The 25104-nt window shown below is 39.2% G+C and overlaps 3 protein-coding genes across 7 annotated transcripts in view; 2 read left to right on the top strand and 1 right to left on the bottom strand.

Moving 5' to 3' along the window:
* Positions 1–4765, top strand: part of cbfb (core-binding factor subunit beta) — a 36057-nt gene extending 31292 nt beyond the window's left edge. For 2 of the 3 annotated variants that reach the window (XM_058645616.1, XM_058645617.1), the window contains one exon: positions 768–4765. In XM_058645616.1, the coding sequence (XP_058501599.1) occupies positions 768–839 (72 nt within the window). In that variant the 3' untranslated portion in view covers positions 840–4765. The remainder of the gene's footprint in view (positions 1–767) is intronic. The other variant, XM_058645618.1, reaches the window with a different exon arrangement.
* A 960-nt stretch (positions 4766–5725) lies between these two features.
* phaf1 (phagosome assembly factor 1) lies at positions 5726–17742 on the top strand. 2 transcript variants are annotated; one of them, XM_058645267.1, is made up of 16 exons: positions 5726–6946; positions 8129–8211; positions 8731–8814; positions 9362–9405; positions 9729–9808; positions 9897–9991; positions 11324–11388; positions 11705–11817; positions 13244–13377; positions 14011–14094; positions 14573–14655; positions 14765–14808; positions 14927–14976; positions 15596–15654; positions 15793–15865; positions 16160–17742. In XM_058645267.1, exons 1-16 carry the CDS (start codon positions 6883–6885, stop codon positions 16253–16255), a joined length of 1251 nt encoding a protein of 416 aa, XP_058501250.1. In that variant the 5' UTR covers positions 5726–6882; the 3' UTR covers positions 16256–17742. The 2 variants fall into 2 exon arrangements, with proteins under 2 accessions (XP_058501250.1, XP_058501249.1); XM_058645266.1 differs by having other exon boundaries at positions 11291–11388.
* Positions 17743–23903: 6161 nt separating this feature from the next.
* The window catches only part of b3gnt9 (UDP-GlcNAc:betaGal beta-1,3-N-acetylglucosaminyltransferase 9), a 5488-nt gene continuing 4287 nt past the window's right edge, over positions 23904–25104 (bottom strand). For both annotated transcript variants that reach the window (XM_058646295.1, XM_058646296.1), the window contains one exon: positions 23904–24768. In XM_058646295.1, the coding sequence (XP_058502278.1) occupies positions 24406–24768 (363 nt within the window). In that variant the 3' untranslated portion in view covers positions 23904–24405. The remainder of the gene's footprint in view (positions 24769–25104) is intronic.

Raw genomic sequence — 25104 nt, 5'->3', positions numbered from 1 at the left:
ACACGTACACTCACTGTATCCAGTCATGAAATATATTTAAAAGTCTTGTCATGCTGGTGGCTTCTAATGATGACCTAATGATCCCTCTCTCTCTCTATGTGTGTGTGTGTCTCAGACAGCCTGCTTGTCTGCCAGTTTGTATGTCTGCCTGTCTGTCTGCCAGCTACCTTGACAAAAATATCAGCATCAGAAAAGTATATTAACCGTTGCACATGGTCAAAGGCTCTACGGCTCCCTCTAGTGACAGTTTGAGGAATTTTTGTAATCTCAGGACCCTAGCTGAGTTTGTTATTTTTTTATTTGGGGGTTAGGGTTAGGGTTAGGGTTTTTTACAATTTGGAGTCTAGTTGACTTCTTTACAAACTCTTGGAGGAAAAATGATATTCATTAACAGAATTTTTTACCTTTATTTTACTGATTCACAGAAAATCCCCCATTATATTATTTTTGAATAATTGCAATCATCATAGTTTTCAGTATTCTGAGGCCATGTTGAAATATTAGGCAATGTAATCTTGCTTTCCAATGTGTCTCCTAATGATTAAACACTCTCAGATAAGTGTAATTAAATGAACCCCACTGTCACTGAGGTTAAGACTGTTACTTTACACTCACTTCTTTTAAAATGGTACTTAATTTATTGTATTTTTCTCTCCCGTACCTTTCTCATCCTCCCTCTCATCTTCTCCCCCTCACCTTCTCCCATCTCTTTCTCTCTCTCTTCATCGCCTCTCCTCTTTCATACTTCCATCCCTCTCTCTCCCCAGTCCAGACGACAGCAGGACCCCAGCCCTGGCTCAAACATGGCCAACGCTGATGTAGAGCACAAGATGCGCTGAGGAGGAGGACGAGGAGGAGGAGGAGGAGGAGGAGGAGGAGAAGGAGGAGGACAATAGTGATGATGATGAGGAGGAGGAGGAAGTAGTGGAAGGAGGAAGAGGAGGAAACCAGGGCTGGCAGTCCATTCACTTTCAATACAATCAATTGAAAAAGCAAAGTCAAGAGAAAGTGCAGTTGTAGACCAATTGTTCCTCATTGTTTTCTAACAGGTTTGACATGATAACCTTCACACGCCAAAGCTTTCCTTTCAATATCTGAATGTAGAAGACATTAAACGTCCTGATTGATTGATTGTATTGATAGTGAATTCAAAGAGTTAAGGCCACAACAGACCTGGGCAAAAAGTATCTGAATATATTTTAATACAGAGGAAGGAACGTGAGCGGTCGTCGTCGTAAAATGTGACACATCTAGACATGAAGTTGTCCTCAAGTCAGGCGAGCATTTCAGACACACACAGGCAATTTTAAGATGTTATTTTTTGTCCAGGTCTAAAATTATTTTAAGGGTGTGTGTGTGTGGGGGGGGGTGACTTTCAAGTACCAAAGGTATATTTTCTATTAATACAAGATATTGAAAATAGAGAGAGAGGAATCTCATGGGGGTAGAGGGGTCATTAGCGGGAGGAGGCGGAGGGGAGACAGAGGCTTTATTTGGCTCAGGGTCATGATCGGGGCATATCGGTGAGGATTACATGTCGTGCATTCACGTCAAACCTGAGGTGTTGACAAAAACAATTCTGCGTTGCACAACACCTCAGATTTGTTAAGATGCCCTCGTTAACCCTCACCGTACCCAGCTCACTTCCTGAAACCTGCTGTTTTCTGAGACCAAAGTTCGCTTTGCTGGAAAGAGGGAAGGAGGGAGGAAGGAAGGGGAGAGGGGATTATAGAGGAAGAGGCTTATGTTGAAATTTTTTTTTCTTTTTTTAAACGAAGGCAAATCGGAGAAAAGCATCCAAAGAGAAGTTGGTACGGTTACAAAGTGTTTGTTGTACAATAATTTGAATTATTCCTCTAACCGTCATTATGCTGAGAAACTCACAACAACAACAACAACAGAACTGAAGGTTTTGTCTCAACAACCTCGAGGCAGGATGGTCGACAAAGAAAACTGCTGCAAGCTCCACTTTCTTTGGCTCTGGAAGAAAAATGTTGAAACGATGAGGTGGTTGTGTTTTTTTTGTTTTTTTATAGGGAGGAGTTTTGCGGGCGGGTTCAATCAAACGTCCTTTGTCTTCCAAGGGGTTTTGCACTATGAAATACAATCAGTCTTGTTCCTCAGTGGGGATTCTCTGGACATGCATGTTAAACCAAACACAGTTGGAACTGTGTTCTCTGTTTGTTCCCTGTGCAGTCTATTTATCGTCAGAGCACTCTGTGCACAGCTTTGATCAGGAATAAGTGGGTGATTCAAAGCTCTCTCTTTAGGTGTGTCCTTGCAAACAGCAGCACGTTCAAGGCATCTGTGTCCTCCTGTAAGTCAGTCTGTGCGCACATTTGCCCAAAATCTCACATTTGTTATAACATGATACTGCTGTACTATGAAACCACATAATTACAAACTGGTGTGATTTTGAATTTTTGAGGAAAGTGAAGGAGAATGACGTTCTCCACGGCCTCAGAAAATTTTTCAAAAGTCAAATAAGAAAAAGAATGAGTATATTTTTCCTCATTTGCAGATGGATTTCTACCAGAAGTGATAGATAGCAAACTATTGAAACGCTCAAATCTACACTATAAACAATAAAAATGCTAAATAATCTCAGATCTAGTCTATGCCAGTAAATATTAAGTTTATTTATACACTCCCTATATTGATCCATCAATCACCCACAGATTCCTCATCACTGAAGGACTGGAAAAGCCTGCAGTCTACATTATTCCCTCTCCTGTTACAGCACTAGTGTAATGAAATGGTATGTTTTCTTATCTGAACTTTTTTTTTTGCATGTGTGAAAGTCATGATGTTTACTTTTTATATTACTACTATTTCTGTGTATGTACTCATTTTCGTCCACTTTCAGCTTTTGTTATGAGCTAGTAGTATCAGTAGCAGTAGCCCTATGTTATGTCAAGTTGAAAAGTGTCTCGAGATGCCTCCCTCTGTGGGGTTTTGAGGACTTATGTAAATTGTAGTTTTCTCATGCGTTTCCTTTTTATTCATGTTCTTTTTTTTATTGTTTTTGTTTTGTTAAGATTCTTCTCAAGGAAATCCACTTCCTGGGTTAAATACATTGAATGTGGATTGACTCAAGCCCTGTTATTAGGCAACAGAAATGTTTTTACATATATATATATTGTGCAAGAAGAAGCTTGTTTCGTTTTCTAGTGTGTTTTACCTTGACAGCATTCAACGGTTTTATGATCATTACTGTAACCAAGAAAAACTTGTCGATATGACGTGTTCAGAAGATTAGGCTTTACATAAACGAAAATAATTTTTTGTACACTGTTCCGTGTGTTTGTAACTATTTACAATTCTTGGTGTTTTTGCTTAAAGTAACCATTTGTGAAGATTGAAAAACCACATGATGATAGGACCACAAGTTGACCATCTATGTAGAGGTTATATCAGAGGTTAGAATACAAAAGACCTGACGGGAACTGATTGAACTTTAAAGCTAAATCAAATTTTTAAAAATTCAGATTTCTGCAACCCTATTAAAGTTATATAAACTATTAAGAAGACCAAATCATGGTTTTTTGGGCATTTTCTGTGAAATAATACAGAATTTTCATCTTGTTATTTGGAAACAACAATTTGATATCTTAAGGTCAGGAAATGACCTTTCCCAACAGAAATCTCATTGTATATCTATTCCACAGAGATTTGAAAGTGGATTTTTGTCATCTGGGCTCAGGTTGGTGTTGTTAAGTTGAAAAGTCCAGCAGATGAGGAGCGATGTGGCTTTGTTGACTGTAAATATTAAAGTAATGTGTCAGAAGAAGGCATGACAACATGTGGGAGAATTGTGGCTGTGTCAAAGTCAAGATAAGTGGAGACTGACAGAGGATTGGATATGAACAATTACAGTTAGAAGCAAGATGCAGGTAGCACGGTTTGGGGATGGCTTTGGTAAGTTATGAGTGAAGATCCTATATTTAGACAATGGGCTCAGCTGTTTACCTGCCACACTGCGATGAAACACCAATTTAACATTAATATTACAAGCCATAGGTGGTCTCATTAAATCAGAAGATGCAAAATAGTCTTTGACAGTGTAAATAAATAAATATAATAAACACGTTTCAGCTTGTGGTCTCCGTCAGACTTGTGGAGGACCCATAGAAGGCAAGCCGAAACATGTTCATCTGACAATAGAGGTTTTCTTTGAGAAGAAGTATGAATGTTGCAGCAGTGTTGAACTTTCCTCACACTGTGAAGAGGTGCCATAGTTCCCAGGTCTTATGAACTTTACTACACTTAATCCAACATGAAGATAAATAGTTTCAAACACATCATCATTTTAAGCAACATAAGCAAGTATATATATGGTTATCCTAAGAAAGTGATTACAATGTCCACTTTATCCCCACCACACAAGCCATCATTATTTCATAATTTTGATGATTAGATGTAAAACACTTAGTTGACTCCCAATCGTCCAGTTTTCTTAATGCAGGCATTAAGGCAAAACATAAACAAACACTTTTCTTTCTTTTCTTACTTGTTCTTTTTAACTTAACTGTTTATCTTTTAATATGTGTAAGTTATTTATACTTTTGTTTAATAGTCAGAGATCCAAAGAGCTCTGTGATATCTAATGGCTTGTACACACCCTTTCAGTTTCTCTTCTCTGTGTGTGCGCAGTCTGTCTTGTCCTCTGTTTTAAGGTTGTGCTTGTCATCTCAGAGGGATCTAAAACATGAGATATTCAATTCAAAGTGTTGGATGTTTTTCATAATAAACATGTATGAATCAATGTATTTGTTTCTGGTTTTGTTTTTACACTCAGTGATGCACTAACATCTGTATAATTCTTGAAAATGACCTGTTTTACAGAGAAAGTAGAATAAAAAACTACTTTGCTACTAATGAATTGACATATCCATAACATCTCAAGCACAGGCTTAGTTATGTCTTCCCTCAACATTAGCAGGCAAATCAACACTAGTTGTGAAAGGGGTGCCGCTAATACCAATAACAATTTCTGCCAATAGGCCACGACAGCATGACAGATAATCAATACCATTTTATTACCTCCACCAGTGAGGTTATGCGTTTGCCGCATTGGCACACTGTGAGCAGAATAACAAAAAAAAGTAAAGGACCGATTTGGATGGAAGTGCTGATATCTAACAGTGACACTGCAGATTGTGACAAACTGAGGACTCATTCAGTCACCCCAAGTGTGTCACAGAACTACGGTGGTCTAAGCATCCAGAAACAATGTAATTCCTCTGGGTTTGCAGTTGTAAAATAAACATAATTCTGAGTATTTAATATTCAATTTCTGTCAATAAACCTACCAAATGTTACACATTGGACCTTCACTTGTAATTTCACAAAATAAATACTTTTACTTTAGTAGTTTATTAAAGTACCCTTTCACCTCGGCAAGCGAGCTAAATGAGCTAATTGTCTTTTCTGCTATTGTGTTGACTGTTGACAGCTGATAGTGACATCATTGGGTCATACTGGTGGCTGTTGTTGATTTACTAATGGCACTTTTCCATAATGGAAAAGCTTCAAGGGTACGAAAACCAAATATTGTATTCACTTTCTGCCAATACAACCTCCAAATCCTGTGCAATTGTAGTTTTATTTGCGTAAAATGTCTTAATAAGCTATCGGTCTTTACCGCCATTTCTGTCGAATGTTGTCAGCTGACGATGACGTCATCGCGTCAACCAAGAACTGGCGTCGTACATCGGAAGTTGAATTATCAGCTGATCCTTCTGGCTGACTGTTGTTGATGCCTCAAGTAGCTGTTGTTCGGATGCCGTGTTGCTCTTCTCTGTCTGCGGACACTGAAGAAAGTGAACGGGACACACGGAGGACATTCACCCGCGGTACGAGTTTGCTAATAGTGCGGGAGGCGTCTCGTCGCGTGAGGACTTTGAATTTGCGCACTTAGCAGAAGAGCTAGCTCCAGAGCTTCGGTGGAAGGAGGAGAGAAAAACAGCAGAGGCAGTAGCTCTCTTTGTCTATGTCGTGCCAGTCTGAACAGCAAAATCCATTCTTATGTGTCTTGGCGTTATTGTATTTACGCCAAGACGTTATTTATATGTAAACTTAAAAAAGGGGGGGACGTGAAAAGGAGGGACAGCTAGCTCGTCAGCTAACATTAGCCCACTCGCGCAAAGAAACAGACTTGTTGTCAAGCTTTGGTGCTTTCGTAACCGACCGACAGTGACAGATAAGGACAGCTAAGTGTGATAATACTGGTGTTTGCACAAAGTATATTCGTGCCTGTGTAATTTTAGCTTTGGTTATCACTGGATCAGGTGCTCTGACAGTCACGGGACACCAAACAAACTGATGCTCACTTTTTAAAACGGACGTCTGTGTCATGTTTGAGCCATCCTTTTGTTTTTGCCTTGGTTAGTGTGTTCTGTATCGATTATTAAACACCGCAAACACACAGCAGCAGGTTCACTGCCAGCTGTCCCTTTTCAGTGTTCAAGTTTGCTGACAGGTTGCGTAATTTGTTTGTGTGCAAGCTGTGAACTCTTACTGGGAAACGTGTTTTTATTTTATTATGTTATTTAAACCTGATGCTTAGGTGGCATTGTGGACATCATTAAAAAAACATTTCACACATTTTATCATTGTTATTTCGTATCATTTTTAACGTATGACGTGATACAGTGATTACTTCTTACTGTAAAGCAAAGGTTGAGTGGCTGCTTGAGTCTCACTTTCATGAATAAAGCGTTTATTTGGAAAAATAAGTAGGCAGTTATGTGTTAAAATAGCCTGCTTAAAATATTGTGAGACAACACTGTGATTAGGGACAGATAGGTGGAGAGAAAGGGTCCCTCAGAGGGTCCCATTGTGTCTTGGTGAGGTGAACTGCCCCCCCTCAACTACACGCCAATGCTGGATCTTGAGGTGGTGCCTGAGAGATCACTAGGAAATGAGCAATGGGAATTCGCCTTAGGTGAGTATTACAATGACTAATCGTTTATAATAAGATTAATACTGTGTTTTTCACACCTGGAAAAGATGATGTTCTCAACTGTTTTGTACAGAAACCAAAATGATTCAGTGTTTTAAGATTTCTTTGTTGTATTGCGCAGCAAATGTTCACATTTAAGAAGCTGAAGAATCAGAAAACAAACCAACTAATAAATTATCAAAATAGACGACTAATCCAGTAATCGATTAATCAGGTAATTGTTTCGGCCCTAATTACAACTTTATGAGAGAACATAACTCACATGTGTCATATGCAGAAGGAGACTACAAGCTATCCTGTCATGTTAAAACTAATTAAAACCTATTCTAAAGCTCAGTTTCCAACACTATCAGTACATTAAAAACTGATTTGAAAGCAGAAGCAACAGCTTTGATGATTCTTATCGTTTATACTATACAGATTTAAGAAACAGACGCACCTGTAGAACCTGCTTTCTGTTTAATAATCATTACTACAATACATATCGTGTACTTGATATGATGTGTGTTTTGATTTGATGCTATACAGATAAAATTGTTTTCATCTCATACACAGAACTAGAGAAAAAGGGCAGCTGTGGCATAGTGTAGTCATCTCCCAAATGGAGGATTGAGGGTTTTCTTTTCACCACTTCTCTGTTCTATATGTGTCTGTGTCCCTGGGCAACACACTAAACCCCTAAATTGCCTAATATATCCAGCCACTGGAGGAGCACAACCATCATGTTCTTGGTCCAAGGTCTTTATAAACCAATAGGGTATATTTAGAAAGGATGAAAAAAATATGACTAATAGGTGGAAAAATATCTGTTTAAGCAACACCAAACATTGGGAGGAGCTGAGAGAAAGAAAGAGTGAACTAGAGAAAGCACTCATAAGAGTGCAAACCTCTGCCAAGGCGACTATTCCTTGCTGTCCGTACTACCCTTTCTCACAGTTGTATAAAAAAATAATCCAGAATATGGTTCTGAAATAAATAAATCTGCCCTTATTTTGATAGCTAACTTCTTAACCAGCAGATAAGCAAAAGCATGACTTCCTTATTGTAGGTAATTATTTTCATTACATATTAGTTTCCTGGTTTACTGTTGCGTGCTAAAATGTAATTACACATAATTTGTTGTGCTCCTTCATTGAGTTTGTTTTCTTATGTCTATGTTCTCAGGGATGCCATTGGCCCAGGCCATCTCTATCCTACAGAAACACTGCCGCATCATCAAAAATGTCCAGGTGCTTTACAGTGAGCAGGTAAAAAGAATGTACTCACACATACACACATGCACATACTCCGCTTATGTAGGAATCCCCTTAAGGGCAGTAAGTGTTCTGAGGCTTTCCTGTTTGGTAGGAGAAGTTCCAGTCGTTCATTAATACCACAAAATATTTTAACTTTAATTACCATGTATAATTTTGTCACAGATGTACTAAATTAAAGGCCCTTATTGCCTGAAAAGAGAATAGTAATATTAACAACTATAATATTACTGTGACAGAAGGATGGAAAGCTAATGTATTGTTTTGTGAATTTGGTAGAATTACTATCAGCTGTAAAATTGCAGTTTCAATCTAGATATATTTAAAAAAAATCTCCAGAATCATAATTTTAAAACATGAAATAGGGAGTTTGTTAATGTCTAAATGACTATGCTGTTGTTGTAAGTCGTCCCCAAAAGCAGCTGGTCCTCATAATTCATCTTTCTGCATATCTGCATGACGGCACATCTGCCCCAACTCTGTGTTAATTAGTTTGTTTATCTTCCCCTACAGACACCACTCAGCCATGACCTTATACTGAACTTGACTCAGGATGGGATTAAACTGCTGTTTGATGCCACAAATCAGAGACTGAAGGTGAAAGTTGTTGATTTTTACAAACAAAAGACTCTCAGAAGGCAGCCACATAAATGGTGTGTGAGGGACTAATGTTAATGTTATTTTATATATATATATATATATATATATATATATATATATATATATATATATATATATATATATATATTGTATATTATACAACAAATTATATATACACACACACATACATATAGAGTGGGATTTTCTCCACAGGACTGAAACAGCATATATATATAGACTGAAATATATATATATACATATACATATATATATATATGTATATATATGTATATATATATATATATATATATATATATATATATGTGTGTGTATATGAGTGTGTATACATACATACATATAGAGTGGGATTTTCTCCACAGGACTGAAACAGCAGTAGCTTAACTCTGTTTCAAAATCTGCTCCTACCTATTTCCAGACAATTAGCAGGGGAATTAAATCTCTTTTGGCCTTGTGTATTAATATTTAACTGCCTCTTTGTCTTGTCTTGTCTTGCCTAACGGTTCTGATCTTTTGTGGGTGACAGGTGATTGAAGTGTATGACCTGAGCAAAGTCAAGTTGAAATACTGGTGAGTAGACATACAGTGTCACAATCAAGTTGAAGGAGTAAACCATGTCAGACTTTCAGCTGTTGTGTCTGTTTTTCTGCTACTAGAGAGGCCACTTTTAAGTCATAGCTCTGCACCAGGAGACTACACTGAGAGTGGCGTCACAATAATGGAGCCTGCCTGCATTAATGTTTCCTTAACTGAGTCTAGGATCACTTCCCCAATGGGCAATGATATGTGTGCAGGATTATACTGCTTCCAGTGGCCCCTCAACTAATGCGGCACAGCCTGTATGCATGTTAATACATTTAACGGTGTCTCTCTGTGTGTGTATTATGTTTCAGTGGAGTCCATTTCAACTCTCAGGCCATTGCCCCCACAATAGAACAAATAGACCAGTCGTTTGGAGCTACGCACCCTGGAGGTACTTAATGAAACACAAGAAAAATTAACCCACGCTTTTGACCCCTTTTTCCTCTGTAATAAACGTCCTCTTCCCTTCCTCACACCAGTTTACAACGCTGCAGAGCAGTTGTTCCATCTCAACTTTCGAGGACTGTCCTTTTCCTTCCAGTTGGACTCCTGGAATGAAGCTCCAAAGTATGAGGTGAGAATAATTTCATTAATTTTGCATGTCAGTCGGTTACAGAAGAGCTGAGTGGATATTTCTTCTCACCCCTGGGAAATCAGACCAGCCTTGTGATTTTTAAGTGATTACCATTTATACAGGCAGTCTGAGGTCGAGCGCTGTGTTTGCTCTAAGCACAATGTCTCTGAGTGGTCATCTCTTGCTCTTACACTGTCATAAAAAAAGTACAATGAGACTGAATATTAAAGATACTAAGTGCATATTGAGAATGTGATCGTCTTGTGGCTTGTTCAATCTTGGGCACAGGATTTTGATGATGATTAAGTGAACCTAATCAAATCCTTGTTTTGAAACATTGAAACAATGTGACAACGCCTATGATGTGGAAGGCTCTCATTTCAGTTTTTAAGTGAGTAGTAAATATTCCAGCTGAAACCAGAAGTTCAGGGTCTTGAAGCTAAATAAATTATATTCAAAGACGACGCAGAAACACAACAGTAGCATTTTGTTTTCGAGATTGTTACTTGTGTCATATTTGCACACAAACATCTACCTGCAAACTGCACCTTTGTTGTTTTTACTGCTATATGGAGAAAGTGGGGTTTTTTAATGCATTGATAAGTGTATCAGTCCTGGGAGATGCACGTCATTTACCTGTTGCCATCTGCCTCCTTTCTGCAGCTCACTACTGTGAAAGCTTAAATCATGGAATGATGTTGTGACTGCTTCTCTCCAGTTCCTCATATCTTGTATTTTAGCTACAGTATTTGGTGTTTTGCGTTGACATGCCGCTCCATGTGAAATACCACTGAAATTGTATTGATTTTTTTAATTAACCGCTCTATAAAACCTGAGCTGCATGCTGAGGACCCAATTGAATGAATTTGTTTGATTTACTGAAACAACATCTTGTGCTTGTTTGTTTTTATTTGTCTATAGTTTTGTTCAGGAACAGAGCAAATATTTACATATTTATTTTCTTTCTACACACAGCTGTAGTTTTTTTTCCTGTTTATCATGATGACAACTGTAGGCCTGAGATTATTTTTTAAGCCAAATGTGTTTTATATAATAAAATTGTCTCAATGTAGAAAACCTGTATTGCTACAAGGACATTTCTTCTGCAAATTACTTGTAATCCTAAAAGTTATTGTCACTTATCAGTGAAAACATATTGAGTTTTTCATTCTGGAATCCAGTTAATATATGTGTGTCCACTGTGCTTTATCCTGCCTTATTATCCCTTGTCAAAACATACGATGAAAAATTAACCCAACTCATTGTTCCGCATTACTCGCAACTGTTTTGCCTTGGCAGCCTAACTTTGCCCTGGGTTTGGCCTCCCTGCAGATTCCACACGGGGCTATGGTCAAGAGGATGCACATCTACACTGGCAACAATCTGCAGGAAACAAAGTACATACCCACACACACACACACACACACACACACACACATATTTCTATTTCTAGCAAATCCTCAATATAAAATAATGAAAATACTCTGTTGATTTAATTTAAATTAATGGAGTTGCCGCAACTCGGATTGTTTCTAGATATACTATACACATGGAGTCCTTATTTTATACATTATGACCCATAATGCATTGTAGGTCATGGCTTTATAATGTTAACTGTCTTGAGATAATGATTTGCCACTATAAGAACAAATGATTTGATTTTGATACACTGAACAACTGTAGAACACAAAACACTCTCCACTCTGTTCTCAGAGCTCCAGCTATGCCGTTGGCTTGTTTCCTTGGTAACATCTTTGCAGAGTGTGTAGATGTCCTCAGAGATCGGGCAGGGCCTCTGGGGCTCAAACTCCGCCTTCTCACTGCAGGTATTATTGTGCTTTATTTGTGCGTTTTCTTGGTTGGGCTGGTTTTAGTATTTGTGAAACTGCTGATTAAATTCACACATGTGTGAAACAAACATCTAGGGAGTGACAGCTCTTTCATATAGTGTTTTGTTGAAGAGAGCGGTCAGGGAATCAGGGAATGATCAGACTTATTGGAACTGACAGAAAGTCTACAATGATTTAGATAACAACTCTGTATAACCGATCAGCAGAAAAGCATCCCAGAAATCATGTGAAACCACTTGGCTGATGTAATATAACAGTGGAAGACCATGTCATGTTCCACTCCTGTCAGCCAAGAGCAAAAATCTGAGACTGCAGTAAACACAGACTCACCAAACCAGGACTTCTAAAGACTGGAAAACTGCAGCCTGGATTTCTGCCGAGGCTGCTGATGATAGACTCAGAATTTCATGTCAACACCATGAATCAGTGAATCCATCCTGCCTAAAGCTAGTGATGGTGTGTGAAAAATATTTCTGTCCATATGCAGCCACAGTTCACAATCTAATAATGGATACAGGTACAGATAACTTTATTTATCCCCTTAGGATAATTCAGTTTCCACAGTGTCACCGCTCCACACAACCATTCACTGAGACACGAATCAAACAGAGTGCATGAGGAAACATTACACGGCATGTGGGAAAGAACGTTCTAAGCTCTGTATTAAAAACATAATGCAATGATTTAAAAAAAAAAACTATATATATAAATATATGCAATAATAAGTTCAACAAATAAATAAATAGAGCCTATAGGTGTATTGCACATATCCCTTAACCATAACCCCTTAAATTAAGTTGTCACTGCATTCAATAATGTGACAGCAGAAGGAACAAATGACTTAGAGTATCGGTTTGTCTTCCTGGGAGGTTGCACATAACGTCGTCCCGATGGCATCAGTGTAAATTCACTGCCAAGTATATGGTCATTAGTAATTATACTTTTGGCCTTTTTGATGACACATTACTACTAGAGGGAATTCAAGTCAGTCATTTTTAGTTTTGATGATTTTTAACAGACTTTTACAATATGAATTAGGCTGTTCCTGTCCTTTACTGCGACTGTTAAACCAGCAAATGAAAGAATGGTTACTTCCATAAGAATACTATCAGGCCTGGACTTTGTTACCTAGACTGTGTCCCACCTTTTTCCAACATATGTAAATGGAATTTTTATTTACAAACCTAGTTCCCTTCCTCTTGGCCATGGGCTACCCTGCCTTCAGCATATTGTTGAGTCCATACCTGAAATAACTGTCTGTACCACAGACCAGATATATTATGATGCTCCTAATAAACTGCTCTGTTGTTGTTGTTGTTGTTCTTGTTTTTTTTTTTTTTAATCTACTATTCTTCTTGATGTAGTGTTTGTGTTTTCTCTCGTCTCTTCTGTTTGGGAGCAGCTTGTGGTCCAGGTGTCATGGCCGATGCAAAAGTGAGGTTCCTGGAGAGGAATATCTACTTTGGAGATTCCTGTCAGGATGTACTCGGTGCTCTGGGCTCACCACATAAAATCTTCTATAAGTCTGAGGACAAGGTATGAAAACGCTCATCTTACACGTGCTGATGTTGCATCTGCTGCTTGTGATTCTATGCACTGTATATTACTAGGACCTATTTGAGATGTGCACTCTTTAAATGTTGTGGTAGACTGCATATTTTTTATGTTTTTGAGACATAATGTCAATCAAGCATTCACAGCCTCTGGCCTTTGATGACAGACTTGAACCAATCACAAGGCAGTCCAAAAAAAGAGGTTTTATTGGTTGTTCTTTAGCAGTCGTGTGTGCAGTGTGAAAAAAAAAATCAATATTTCGGCGTTGGTAAACACGGCGTACACTGTAAAGCAAAATAAAAAGGTTTATTTTTCCACATATAAAGTGTGTATGTTTGGCTCATCTGGTGTGAGGGGCACAACTGTGGATTACACTCAAAAATTAATTATTTTTCTAGTGATCCTGGCTACTACAGCTCTTAATGCTAGTCAATATTTTCACATTTTCAGTGTGACTTCGCGCTACTGTAGATTGTCCTAGTAACTGTACTCGCTCTTGGTTGGTTAAGGTTAAGTTAAAGGAAAAATAAAGGTAAAAGGTTGCAGTAATTCAACAGTAAATAGCTGCCATTTAAACACCCCAAACTAAGTCAAACCCTTGTTTGTTTGTTTTAGATGAAGATCCACTCTCCATCGCCTCACAAGCAGGTTCCTTCTAAATGTAACGACTACTTTTTCAACTACTTCACCCTCGGAGTGGTATGTACTTGCAGCCTGTGTTTGTTTGTGTTTATATTTGTTGTTTGTGTTTATAGAGTGACACATGGTGTGACAGTCATGACTCTTTTAATCCCTGCAGCACACTGTCGACAGTTTGTCTCCAGTCATTTCACACAGAAATGTCCTCTTTCAGATGCTCTCACAAATTCTTTGTCTAATCCATGTTTGTCTGCGACTGTGATATGAAATATCAGCCTCGAACCTTTTGTTACAGTCTGATTTCCACATGCGTGTTTGGAGAATCGGGGCAGGGAAAGTCAACAAGATACACTTATCTGCAGCTGTTCAGATCCTTCACTGCACAGTTACCTCGTATGAGCGAGTGTTGGGGTTTATTCCTGCCTTTATCTGCATTTGCTCACCCGCTGTTGACAGTAGATAAGGCTGCAGTGAGCCGCTCTGGTCAACCACACGGTGACAAAGCCGTCCTGATGACTGTGTTGTCGTTGTTTTTCAGGATATCCTGTTTGACTCGACGTCTCACCTGGTTAAGAAGTTTGTCCTACATACCAACTATCCTGGACATTACAACTTCAATATGTAAACATCTAAGTTTTCATGCACTCAACAGTTTTACATCCACACTCTTTCCTCACAATAGTTGATAAAACCTTTGATTAAATAAAAAGTTTTTTCTCTGTCGTCACAGATATCATCGATGTGACTTTAAGATTCCATTGGTCATCAAAAAAGGTGAGACCTTTTCTGTCTAAAAGAATTAGCTTTTGTTATGCCCCAGCATTTATACTGTAACATGATTTTAAATCCTTATTTTATTTCATTGATTGCATGTTTTTCTGTTGTACTTCAGAAGGAACTCATTCTCAGACAGAGGACTGCATTTTAACCACCAACAACAAGGTCAGTTATGGATATCATACACTGTCATAGTTACATGTTGCCAGATGTTTGTGGTCTCTTGACTTAATATCTCTTTCAGACACTTAAGTTTTATTCATTCTGTCTGCTCAATACCTTTTCATTTAACATCACTGTTCTTAAAGCCCAGTTTGAGCAAACACGTGTAAACCTCGTGTTTCAGGCCATGAATATATGTAGTTACGTCATTTTAGAACGTTTTATCAATCAGCCAAATACTTGTGTGTTTGTTGCCGTTTGGCAGCAACCGTAGCAAGTAAACTTCAGATCAGTGGAGTGTTAATTAGTCCCAGGACTGTGATTTTGCAGACTACGTCAAACCCAGTTCTCTTCATTTTCTCACATTACAACAGAGAACAAAATAAAAGAAAAGCCCAGTGATATCACCATTTCCACCAAAAATACCAAAACCAGAATCCATAAATAAAGGTGGTAATATTTTCATGTTCTCTTTGTTATTTCTTCAGTCCACCTCTTTGTACAGGTTCATTGTGTCACCATGGTGTATACACCAGTGTTGAGAGTGGATTAAAAGCTTTGTTATGTCTTTTTTTCCTGTCTCTGTCTGTTTATCTGTTAAACTTGTGTTTGTCTTACTCAGTGGGACCAGATTCAGGAACTGCTTGGTCACCCGATGGAGAAACCCGTAGTGTTGCACAGGTAATGTGGATTCACATTCTCCGTCGTCATCACTGATGAAACCCTGTTAATACACATCAGCATTTTTACTACATTTTCCAGATAATTTGAATAGTATCTAGATAAGTGGCTTAATCATTATATGTTTGTGTTTGCTAGGTCGTCTTCAGCCAATAACACCAACCCATTTGGCTCTACCTTCTGTTTCGGACTGCAGCGGATGATCTTTGAGGTCAGAATCTTTTAGTTTCTGTAGGTGTAGTTAGCAGTCAAGTGATACTGCTCTTAATCCATAGCCAGTGTTTGGACAAGCTCCTGTTTACATAACAATGTAATAGAAACTTTGTAAGTTCAGTATCAAACTTAAGTTTTATTCTCAGTAAGTTCACAGCTACTGACACCATAGATACAAACACAAACTGCTGCTTATTTTAATCAAAAACCTTGAAAATTGAGTTTGAACTGATTATTTTCTGAGTTGTTTCAACTCCACGCTGACGTGTCACGGTCTTGCTTCCTCTCCCAGGTGATGCAGAATAACCACATAGCATCGGTGACCCTGTACGGTGCTCCACGAACCACCAGTCAAGCCCGACCCGGGTCCAGCAGTAGTTTCCACTGAGCAAGTAACCAGAACCACATCCCATTCTGGACTGTCCTGAAATCTAGTACCTTTTACTGACTGAACCTCTAACCCAGAGCCAGATTCTTTACCAAGCAGACGTAACCCAGGACAACAAAGCTATCCTTACCCGGCTCTGATGCTAAACATTGAGCACAAAACGCGACTAAATCCCCCAAAACAACCCAGAAACACCCAAACCAGACCAGTTAGAGTGTCTACTAGATTTCTTCCAACCAGACACACCCAGTCTGTGTCCTTGTTGACATTGTCGCTCTGTAAGACTATTAATGCTTTGCAAAGAAAAGGTTGTGTAGTCATATCACTCACTGTGGTGCTGTGAACTGACATGGTGAAGTAATCTGAATTCCAGTAGAGCTCAGCTCTTTCCAGTCATGTGACTGTATCTGCAACAGTACGACAGCAGACGCCACGTTTCCACCAGTGAAACGTCCTGGCAGCATCAGTGAGACTGTAACATTGTGGTAGCAGGACAGATAATCTCTAAAATCTAAATTTAACATCAGAGATGGGAGTCGTGACGTCAAAATGGCTACAGATTTAAAAAAAAAAAACGGCTGCAGCAAACTCTGGCTCGACCCGCTGATGATTCATCAAACCGTCCACACTGCCCGGCCCAAACGGAACCGCCTGTTTTCCTGTCACTGCTTCAGAACAAGACCCGACAGGCTCAGTCAAAACCGGGACACTTCCAGACCCACAGGAACCAAACCAGCCCGACCAAGAGACGTCTGAGCCAAACACACACACACACACACACGCACACACAAACACACAGAGCTGCAAAAGGACTGCAACTAAAAACAGGAAAACACAGGAATCCAAGATTTTGTGGTTCAATTGAAGAACCGGACACGTGGACGTGGCCCAGGTGATAACCCGCTCTGTGCTCTGTGGACGAGCCGGTCAAACCAGATCGGAAGCAGAATGGAGGCAAAGTGAGGCAGAATGATCCAAACTGCTGTCATCACCTCCCTGATTATTGTCTCCCTCTTCATCTTCATCCTTCATCTCTGTTCAGTGGTGCCCTCAAACACACACACATACAGGAGTATCTGCATGTGTAGGCTGTCGATTGACATTTTAAGACAAAGCACACACATACACACTCATGTGGCATTTTAATTCCTTCACTGCTATGTCCTTGTATTTCTAATATACACAAGCTGTCTCATCTGTTTTTAGATTATATTTTTTTTTGCAGTGCTACACAAACGTGGAAACATGCAGGCATGACACACGGAATTTGCATGGCAGATGTTTTTTTTTTTGTTTTTTTTTAATGAGAAGAGACTTTTTAAAAGCACAAACTTGGCACGCTGGTGTTTCTTTGACTGCATGTTGTGAGGGGCACAAACTTGTCTCTCCGTCTGTCTCTGCTCGCGTTCTCCGGTTCAGTTCATGACCTGTTTTCATTGTGCTCCGTGTGTTTATTAAAAATCCATTTTTACATTTGCACTAATGCACACCTTTTTACATGACTGGTTGATTGTACCCTATCCTGTGAGATGACGTTTGACGGGGCTGGGCGCCGGTGTGTCCACAAAGTTCATCCTAAATCAGTCGATAATGATAATTATCGCAATATATGTCCGATTTTTATTAGAGGTTAATTTGTGATTGTGAGTGAAAGTCAAAGAAACCAGTTTGTTGTGGTTTAAAACTTCTTAAGAGGCAGGAAACGTCTAACAGTTGTGTGAGGTACAACACTGAAAGCAGGGCTGTTGAAAAGCAGGCAATTGCCTGGGGCCCCAAGCTGAGAGGGGGCCCATGATGGAATCACCGTTCCTGTTTGTTTACAGCAAAGTCACTGTGGTTGGAAATCTCCTGAAATCTCGCCTTGGTTTGCCTACATAAACGTGTATTCACCAACCCGCCAATTTATTAGGTACACAACGCCTAATAAATTTAGGCGAAATCATTTTCTCCTCATCTTCATGACCACGTTATCACACATCTTTCATACCCATTCACACGCTTCCATCAGGAGCAATCTGAGCCGGGAATCAGGTTGAAATAATACTATCACTGAGCTACTGTGGCTCCCGGTCTCAAGAGCGCCACCCCGTGTTGTCTTCTGCTGCTGCAGGTTCAATTGATTCAAGGGTTTTCATGTTCAGAGATGATCTTCTTACGTTGGTTGTAACCGGTGTTAGCTGTTGTCTTTCTGTGACCTAGAACTAGAAGAGTCTGGTCATTCTCCTCTGACTGTTGCTCAGAGGTCATTTCCACCTCCTTATCCACCTCTCAAGAGATGGTTGTGTGTGAAAACCCCAGCTGATCAGTAGTTTCTGAAATACAGACCATGTCCTCATCACCGTGTCTTCATGTCTAAATGCGTTGAGCTGCTTCCATGTGATTGGCTGATTTAGATATTTGTGTCAACAAGCGGTTGAACTGGTGTACCTAATAAAGTGGCCGGCATGTGAGTATTGAATTTCTGTTATTTTGCTATTAAAGTAATTATTTTAATTGTTGAATCACCCAGCCGTAACCTGGGATAAAAGGGATAAATGGTTACGTGTGTGGACAGAGGAGACATCTTCACGTGGTCTCTCACGTCCATCTCTTATCTCCCGTCTTCTCTCTATCTCTCTGTTCCACTGAGGTTCTGCAGTTCTGGATTTGCCTGTATTAATCCCACCGTTGTTTTTGCCAAAGATGTTGGACACTGATTTAATTTGATCTGCAGACATTTATCACTGCCGTCTCCTGTCCAAACCTGTCCCCGTGGAGCATTGGCGTGTTTGTCCATCTCCTTTCCCTCTTGCGTCAAAAGTGCACATGTGGCGAAGCCTCTAAATTCAGCTCCTGGTTTCCTCTAAGTGCTGACAGTCATTACACATGAAAAAACAAAAAAACGGAATAACACATGACTTATGTGAGTGTTTTGACACCAGCTGGCCTGTCTTTCATATTCTGACATTTGTTTACAGCCAGAGACACGGTCACAACAACAGTGAGTGTCTCTTGCACAGTGGTTTTTGTTGTCACAGAGCTGTAATTTAAACCCGGTGACCCCATTTTCCTTAGTAATAATTGATATTTAAACCAATTAAATAAACTGTGTATTGATTTTAATACACAATCTCATTGATCATCCGTTGATATGAATCCCATTTGTTTCTAATTCTTTTTTTATCTTGTTTTCTTTAATTGTTTTAGTGTGTAAAGACATCAGGGTGGAAGTTGGGACAGTTAACTAACGGGTAAGATATTTTCTTTTTTGAGGTAGCATCATAGAGAAGCAGGTAATGTGTTATTTAGTATTTTATTGGAGTAAATTGATTTATCTCTCACTGAAACCAGGGGATGTTTGTCGTACTTCAGTTGAAAATAGGGATAGAAAACTTTGTCATTGTAAGGTCAGTAGAAAACTACATTTTTAGGTTAAAGACAAATCATAAAATGAATAATTTTAGCAGTATTTTGTTGTTTTTTGCTGATTTTCATGTTTGTTAAACATTTCCTGCGTTTTTGTCGGATGAAGAGATCTTTTTTATTTCCCTGTGTTTGGACCCTGATGTTGATGTACAGGTGTTGTAAATAGTTGTGTGATCTTATTCTGGTGTTTTCTTTATGTCTTAGTACAGAAACGGCTCATTCAGGCTCTGACTGAGCATATTAATAGTTTTTCCTTCAAATTTTGATTCCATTTAAATCTCAGGAGGAGGAGTCTGCTCACAACTGACCCATTATTATTATTATTATAATAATTATTGTTATAATTATTACTTTTTTCGGACCGCTCAGTATTAAAAACACAGAAGTGTCAGTTGATCTGCTTCAGCTCTGCTTTAACAGGCATGTTTGGACTGGAAGAGATTCAGAGTCTAGCTTTGGTACGTCGCTAGATGTCACGTCCACTTGTTTACATTTAAAAAAACAAACAAAGAAACCCTGATTTCAGCTGGAGCCAAACTCCCTCCCAACATGTGAGGTGATGTGGTCCTTGATTTTGAAGGCGGTCACAGAGACGATGTAATAGAACTGGTTCATTCAGACATTTTTACTTCCACTTGCTTTTGTGCAAGCAAATATGAGAAATCGAGAAACATTGTGCCTCATCTCCCACCGAGCCTGTCTTTGACTTTTGTCTCTCTATCCTCTGTTACAAAGAAACTTCTTTCTTGTAAATAAGGAAACATTTTAGAATGCATATGAATTACAACATTGTACAGTATGTACTGTATGTGTGTGTGTGTGTGTGTGTGTGAGAGAGCGTGAGAGTGTGTGTGTGTGTGTCACTGAGCATTAGCAGCAAGCATACATGGCATTATAGTCGTCACAGTCGTGTTATGGTGGTGGGCTGTGTTTTCTAAACTGAGAAATGAGATTTATTTGATCCGTTTACTTGCCTTTTACTTCCCACAACAGTGTGCAAATGTCCATGAATGAATCATTTCATTTAAATGTAATCATATTAAACCAGAGAAGAGTTCAAGTTTCTAATCAAATGTCTCAGTATTTTAGAAAGAACTTGAAATTTAGTGCAAAATCAAGGATTACAAGTCAGAAATGTATCTAAAATCCAAATTCATACATTCAGGCTGTCACAGTGACCGTGAAAATGAAATATCGTGGTATGAATTAGTTAACTAGTGAACAACATATTTACAGGAAAAGCAAAACAAGTTTCATTGAAGCTATTGTCTGGAAACAGAAGTTTGTTTGTGTGTTGAAGTGGGAATTACAATTGAAACCTCAGGGAATGTTGTTTTCTTTTTTTTTTTGTCTCCATCTCAGCTGAATTTGACTATATTTGTCATTTCCCAAACAATCTCGAGGGGGAAACTCGAGCTTCGCTCCATTGGAAGCAGATGGGTGAAAGACAATAGGCAAACACAGAAATGTTAGAGGCAGCAGAGAGTGAAGCAAGAGGCTTCTTTGTGACAAATCAGTTCAAACACACACAGCTGTCCTTTTAAAGCATCGCGTTGATTTTCATTCGTTTGGACAGCCTAAACAAACCCTTATCCTTAACCTTAACCATAACCAGTTCATCTCTGACCCTTCCAATGCGCCCTGCTCCTCCTGTGGGTTGTGTCTCCACGAGTTCACCAGTGTAGAAGTTTGATTCTTGTGTCAGACGTCGCGCTCATGACTCTTCCAGTGACGACACTCTCTCACCAGCAGTCTGTCGACCTCACATTTAATACGACTCGACTCACTTTGGAACCTCCCCAGAGCAGATACTAAAAAAAGTATCAGGTACCATCGAGTCGAGTCAAGCTGAGTAGTGCTACAACTGTATAATAATGTTTATAATAATGGAAAAGCGCCAATAGACACAATGCATTCCCAAGCACCTTACCCTTACCTTAACCCTCACGATTAAATGCCTAACCCTTAAGCTAAACCCTATTCTCCTTAACACTAACCTTAAAACCTTCAGGTCTTCACACTGAAAAAGCCGTTTAAAGTTGTGAGGAACAGCCAGAAGAAGTTTGGATTAGATTAGATTCTAGCTGAGGAAAGAAAAAAAACTATTGTCTATTTATTTTTTGGGTCTTTAGTGTGTATGTGTGTCTTAAATAAACTGTGTGGACCAAATGTCAAGCAAACCTGTCTATTTGAGGAAATTTTGGCTTTTCCACATACATTTAACAGGCTTTTTGAGGACTAAAACCTGGTTTTAGGGTTAGATTAAGATTAGGGAAAGGGACTAGGGAATGCATTAGGGGTTAGGATGCAAAACCTGTGTGTGTGTGTGTGTGTGTGTGTGTGTGTGTGTGTGTGTGTGTGTGTGTGTGTGTGTAAACCCAGCCCATCACCATTAACAGCCCCTGCTGTGATGATACACTGTAAGTGAAGGAGGAAAGAACCAGAATCTGTGCGGTGTTGGGTTGTTAATCTCACCCAAACTCAGGTGGAAACATCGTCACATTCTTGTTTTTGTTTTTACTTGTGCAAATGTTTAATCTGGAGATGAGTGAGGCTGTTGGTGAGGAAAGAGTGACTGTGTTGTTTTGTCGTTTGGCATCCATACGTTCTTTCCCGTGTTTTTTTCCCCTTGTTTTTGAGGATTTTAAAAGCCTGTTGCAGGAAATGTGGTAGTTATACTTCATCAAAACTGGTTTAAAGAAAATCATTGGAATGTGTCATTTTATATTTTGAAGACAATAACTTTAAGTTTTGAGTGTATAGATTTATTCAGCATGTCTGCCGGGAGGGAGTGGCAATAATGAAACCATGTAGTGCAAAGAGAATGAGTCGGTCGACTGAAAGCTTTGCTCAAGCAGAATTATTTTTCAGAAGAACGTCAACTGCTGTGCTTTCAAACATCTCACTGTTCATTGACAACAACAGCGTTCATGTATGTGTGTAATCAGAATATGAAACGATAAAATCAAATAAAAATGTGGATGTGAAAAAAAAACGTTTTTTTATTCCTTTGAAACTTCTACATCTGCTTTGTATTTAAACCTGAGTGAGTTTTAATCTACAGTCCAGATTATAAATGTTTGTTTCTGTTCTCTGGGTTTGGCATAAAATCGTGGCTGTTGTAAATTTGATTATCATCTGTAATTTGAGTGGGTTTAAGGACAGAAGTGATTAAGTATAATCAGCCAGAATGAGACAATGAGACATTTTACTTTCTTAGGTCAACAGGGTCGTACTCTAAAGAAGAAATAATCTGATTATGAGGTTGACTAATCCAGCCTGAGTCAAACGTTTTTATACCAAGAACCACCTGAGAAAATATTGAGCTCTTGAAGTAACACCATCGTCACCAACGTTAAAAGAGGCAGATTTCTACTGGTTTAATGAAATTAGATTTAGATTGACCATGAGATAAGGTGACTCTAATTCTTATTCATTTAAATTTGTTTCACTTTCTACGCACTTCAGTCTAATTTCCAGGTATATACAGTAGAACTGTATTTCTAATTTTCCACCAGAGGAAGCTCAGGTACCACTGGTGGTACACATACCGCTGTTTGAGAACCATGGATATAGTAGACTATATGGAAACTATTTATACGGATGTAGTTTAAACTTAAAAACAATCATCTTACCTCAGATGATTCTAAATCATGAAGTCCAGAAATGACTGGAAAGTTCCAGGCTCCCCCTTGTGGCACTTAATATTAACACTTTTCAACATTCATGATTATCCTGATAATCCTGAAATATCATCCCGACCTCTGGTATGTATTAATCAGATTATAACATGAATGGACTATTCCACGTGTAAGAGTGATATTATTTTAGACACAGTTACGTTTATGTCCTGACACATTTTTAACAGCCAACATAATAAGCAGAAGAGCATAAAGATGAAAAGAATACTAATAATCTAATCATTAAAATGTGCTAAACCGTGTGTGTGTGCCTCAGAAACAATCAGTCAGTGTGTGTTCTTGTATTTGTCGCTTTGTGAGGACCACAAACATAAACCATAGGGAGTGAGGACATTGTCTAAAGGCATGTTTAAAGGGCTTTTGGGGGTTAGGGTAAGAATTGAGTTAAGGTTAAAGGTTAGGATTAGGCACTTAGTTGGGATGTTAATGCAGTATGTGTCCTCACTAAGATTTAAAAACAAGTGTGTGTGTGTTTGTCATGGTCCCGGCTGGTTTCCATCAGGGATTCATTAGTTGTTCCTCCAGGGAACAGATACTGCAAGTGTCTTATTGTGCTTTTATTCAGCAGATGGAGAAGAGAACAGTGACTACACGTGATGCACATCACAACATGAAGAAGCCTCTGACGCTGTCCTCCCTCTGTCCCTCTGTCCCTCTGTCAATCTCAGTCTTGGCTTGGACAGTCATACTTACTGAAGTAACAGTTAAGGGCTTTTTTGAACTAAAACTATAACACACACACACACACACACACACACACACACACACCTTGGATGGGGTTAAACCAGTTAACCACATTTAGCCATGTTTTCCATGTGAACACATTGTTAGGATTAAACATTCAAACATCCAGAGATTCAACTGGTCCCACAGTCGTTGCTGCTTGGTTGTTCACATGCACCTTAAGAGCCGTGCTTTGGGATTCTTTAATGAAACATTTAAAAACACATTTGCCAATTCATTTCCTCCATGATCTGCAAAGCTTGAATAAATCCTCATGTTTTTAGCACATCACCGTTCTTTCAAAGCTTGACCCAGCAAAGGTCACTCATGTGTGACAAACACCCGCTTCGCGCCGTAGTCCGTCTCTTGTCCCGCTGCCTCCCCCGTCGCCTCCCCCGTCCCCTCCCTCCACCTGAAGGGCCAGGACGTCGGGACGTCGGTCCTGTTGTGGCAGCTCAGACTGGGGTCGTGCAGGAGGTTCCACATGAGCCAGATCTGCGGGACACTGAGGCTGTGAACGACCATGAGCTCTCTGTAGAAACACGGGTTGAACGTCTCCAGGTGCGGCGCGGCGGACGGACGGGGGATCCCGAAGGTCCGGAAACCCTGGTGCCGCGAGGGTTTGACGCCAATCAGCTGGAGACACATTCCCAAAAAGACGTCATCGATGGGGAACAACTCCACCTCGAGAAAAGAAAAAGACAGAAGATGAAAAAACAGTATGTACAAAAATGTTTTTTACGGTCCAGTGTGAAACATTCAATAAGGTTTATTGGCCGAACTTGAATATTATAGTGAGAGTAATCACTATAATATAAAAACAGCTCGTGGATGTTCTGCTAGAGAAACAAGAAAATAAGAATCACCAAAAAAACAAATAGTAAGGAAACATGTTTCTAGTGATGCTGCAAATACAAAAAAATCATTTGGACAAATATTATGTCATACAACCTCATCATGTTATAGCAAGACACTAAATGTGATAAATCCATTATTCCCTCATAATAACATGATAACTCA

This window comes from Solea solea, chromosome 12, assembly GCF_958295425.1.
Source record: "Solea solea chromosome 12, fSolSol10.1, whole genome shotgun sequence".
In the NCBI taxonomy this organism is placed as follows: Eukaryota; Metazoa; Chordata; class Actinopteri; order Pleuronectiformes; family Soleidae; genus Solea; species Solea solea.
This window is presented reverse-complemented; position numbering and strand designations above follow the sequence as displayed.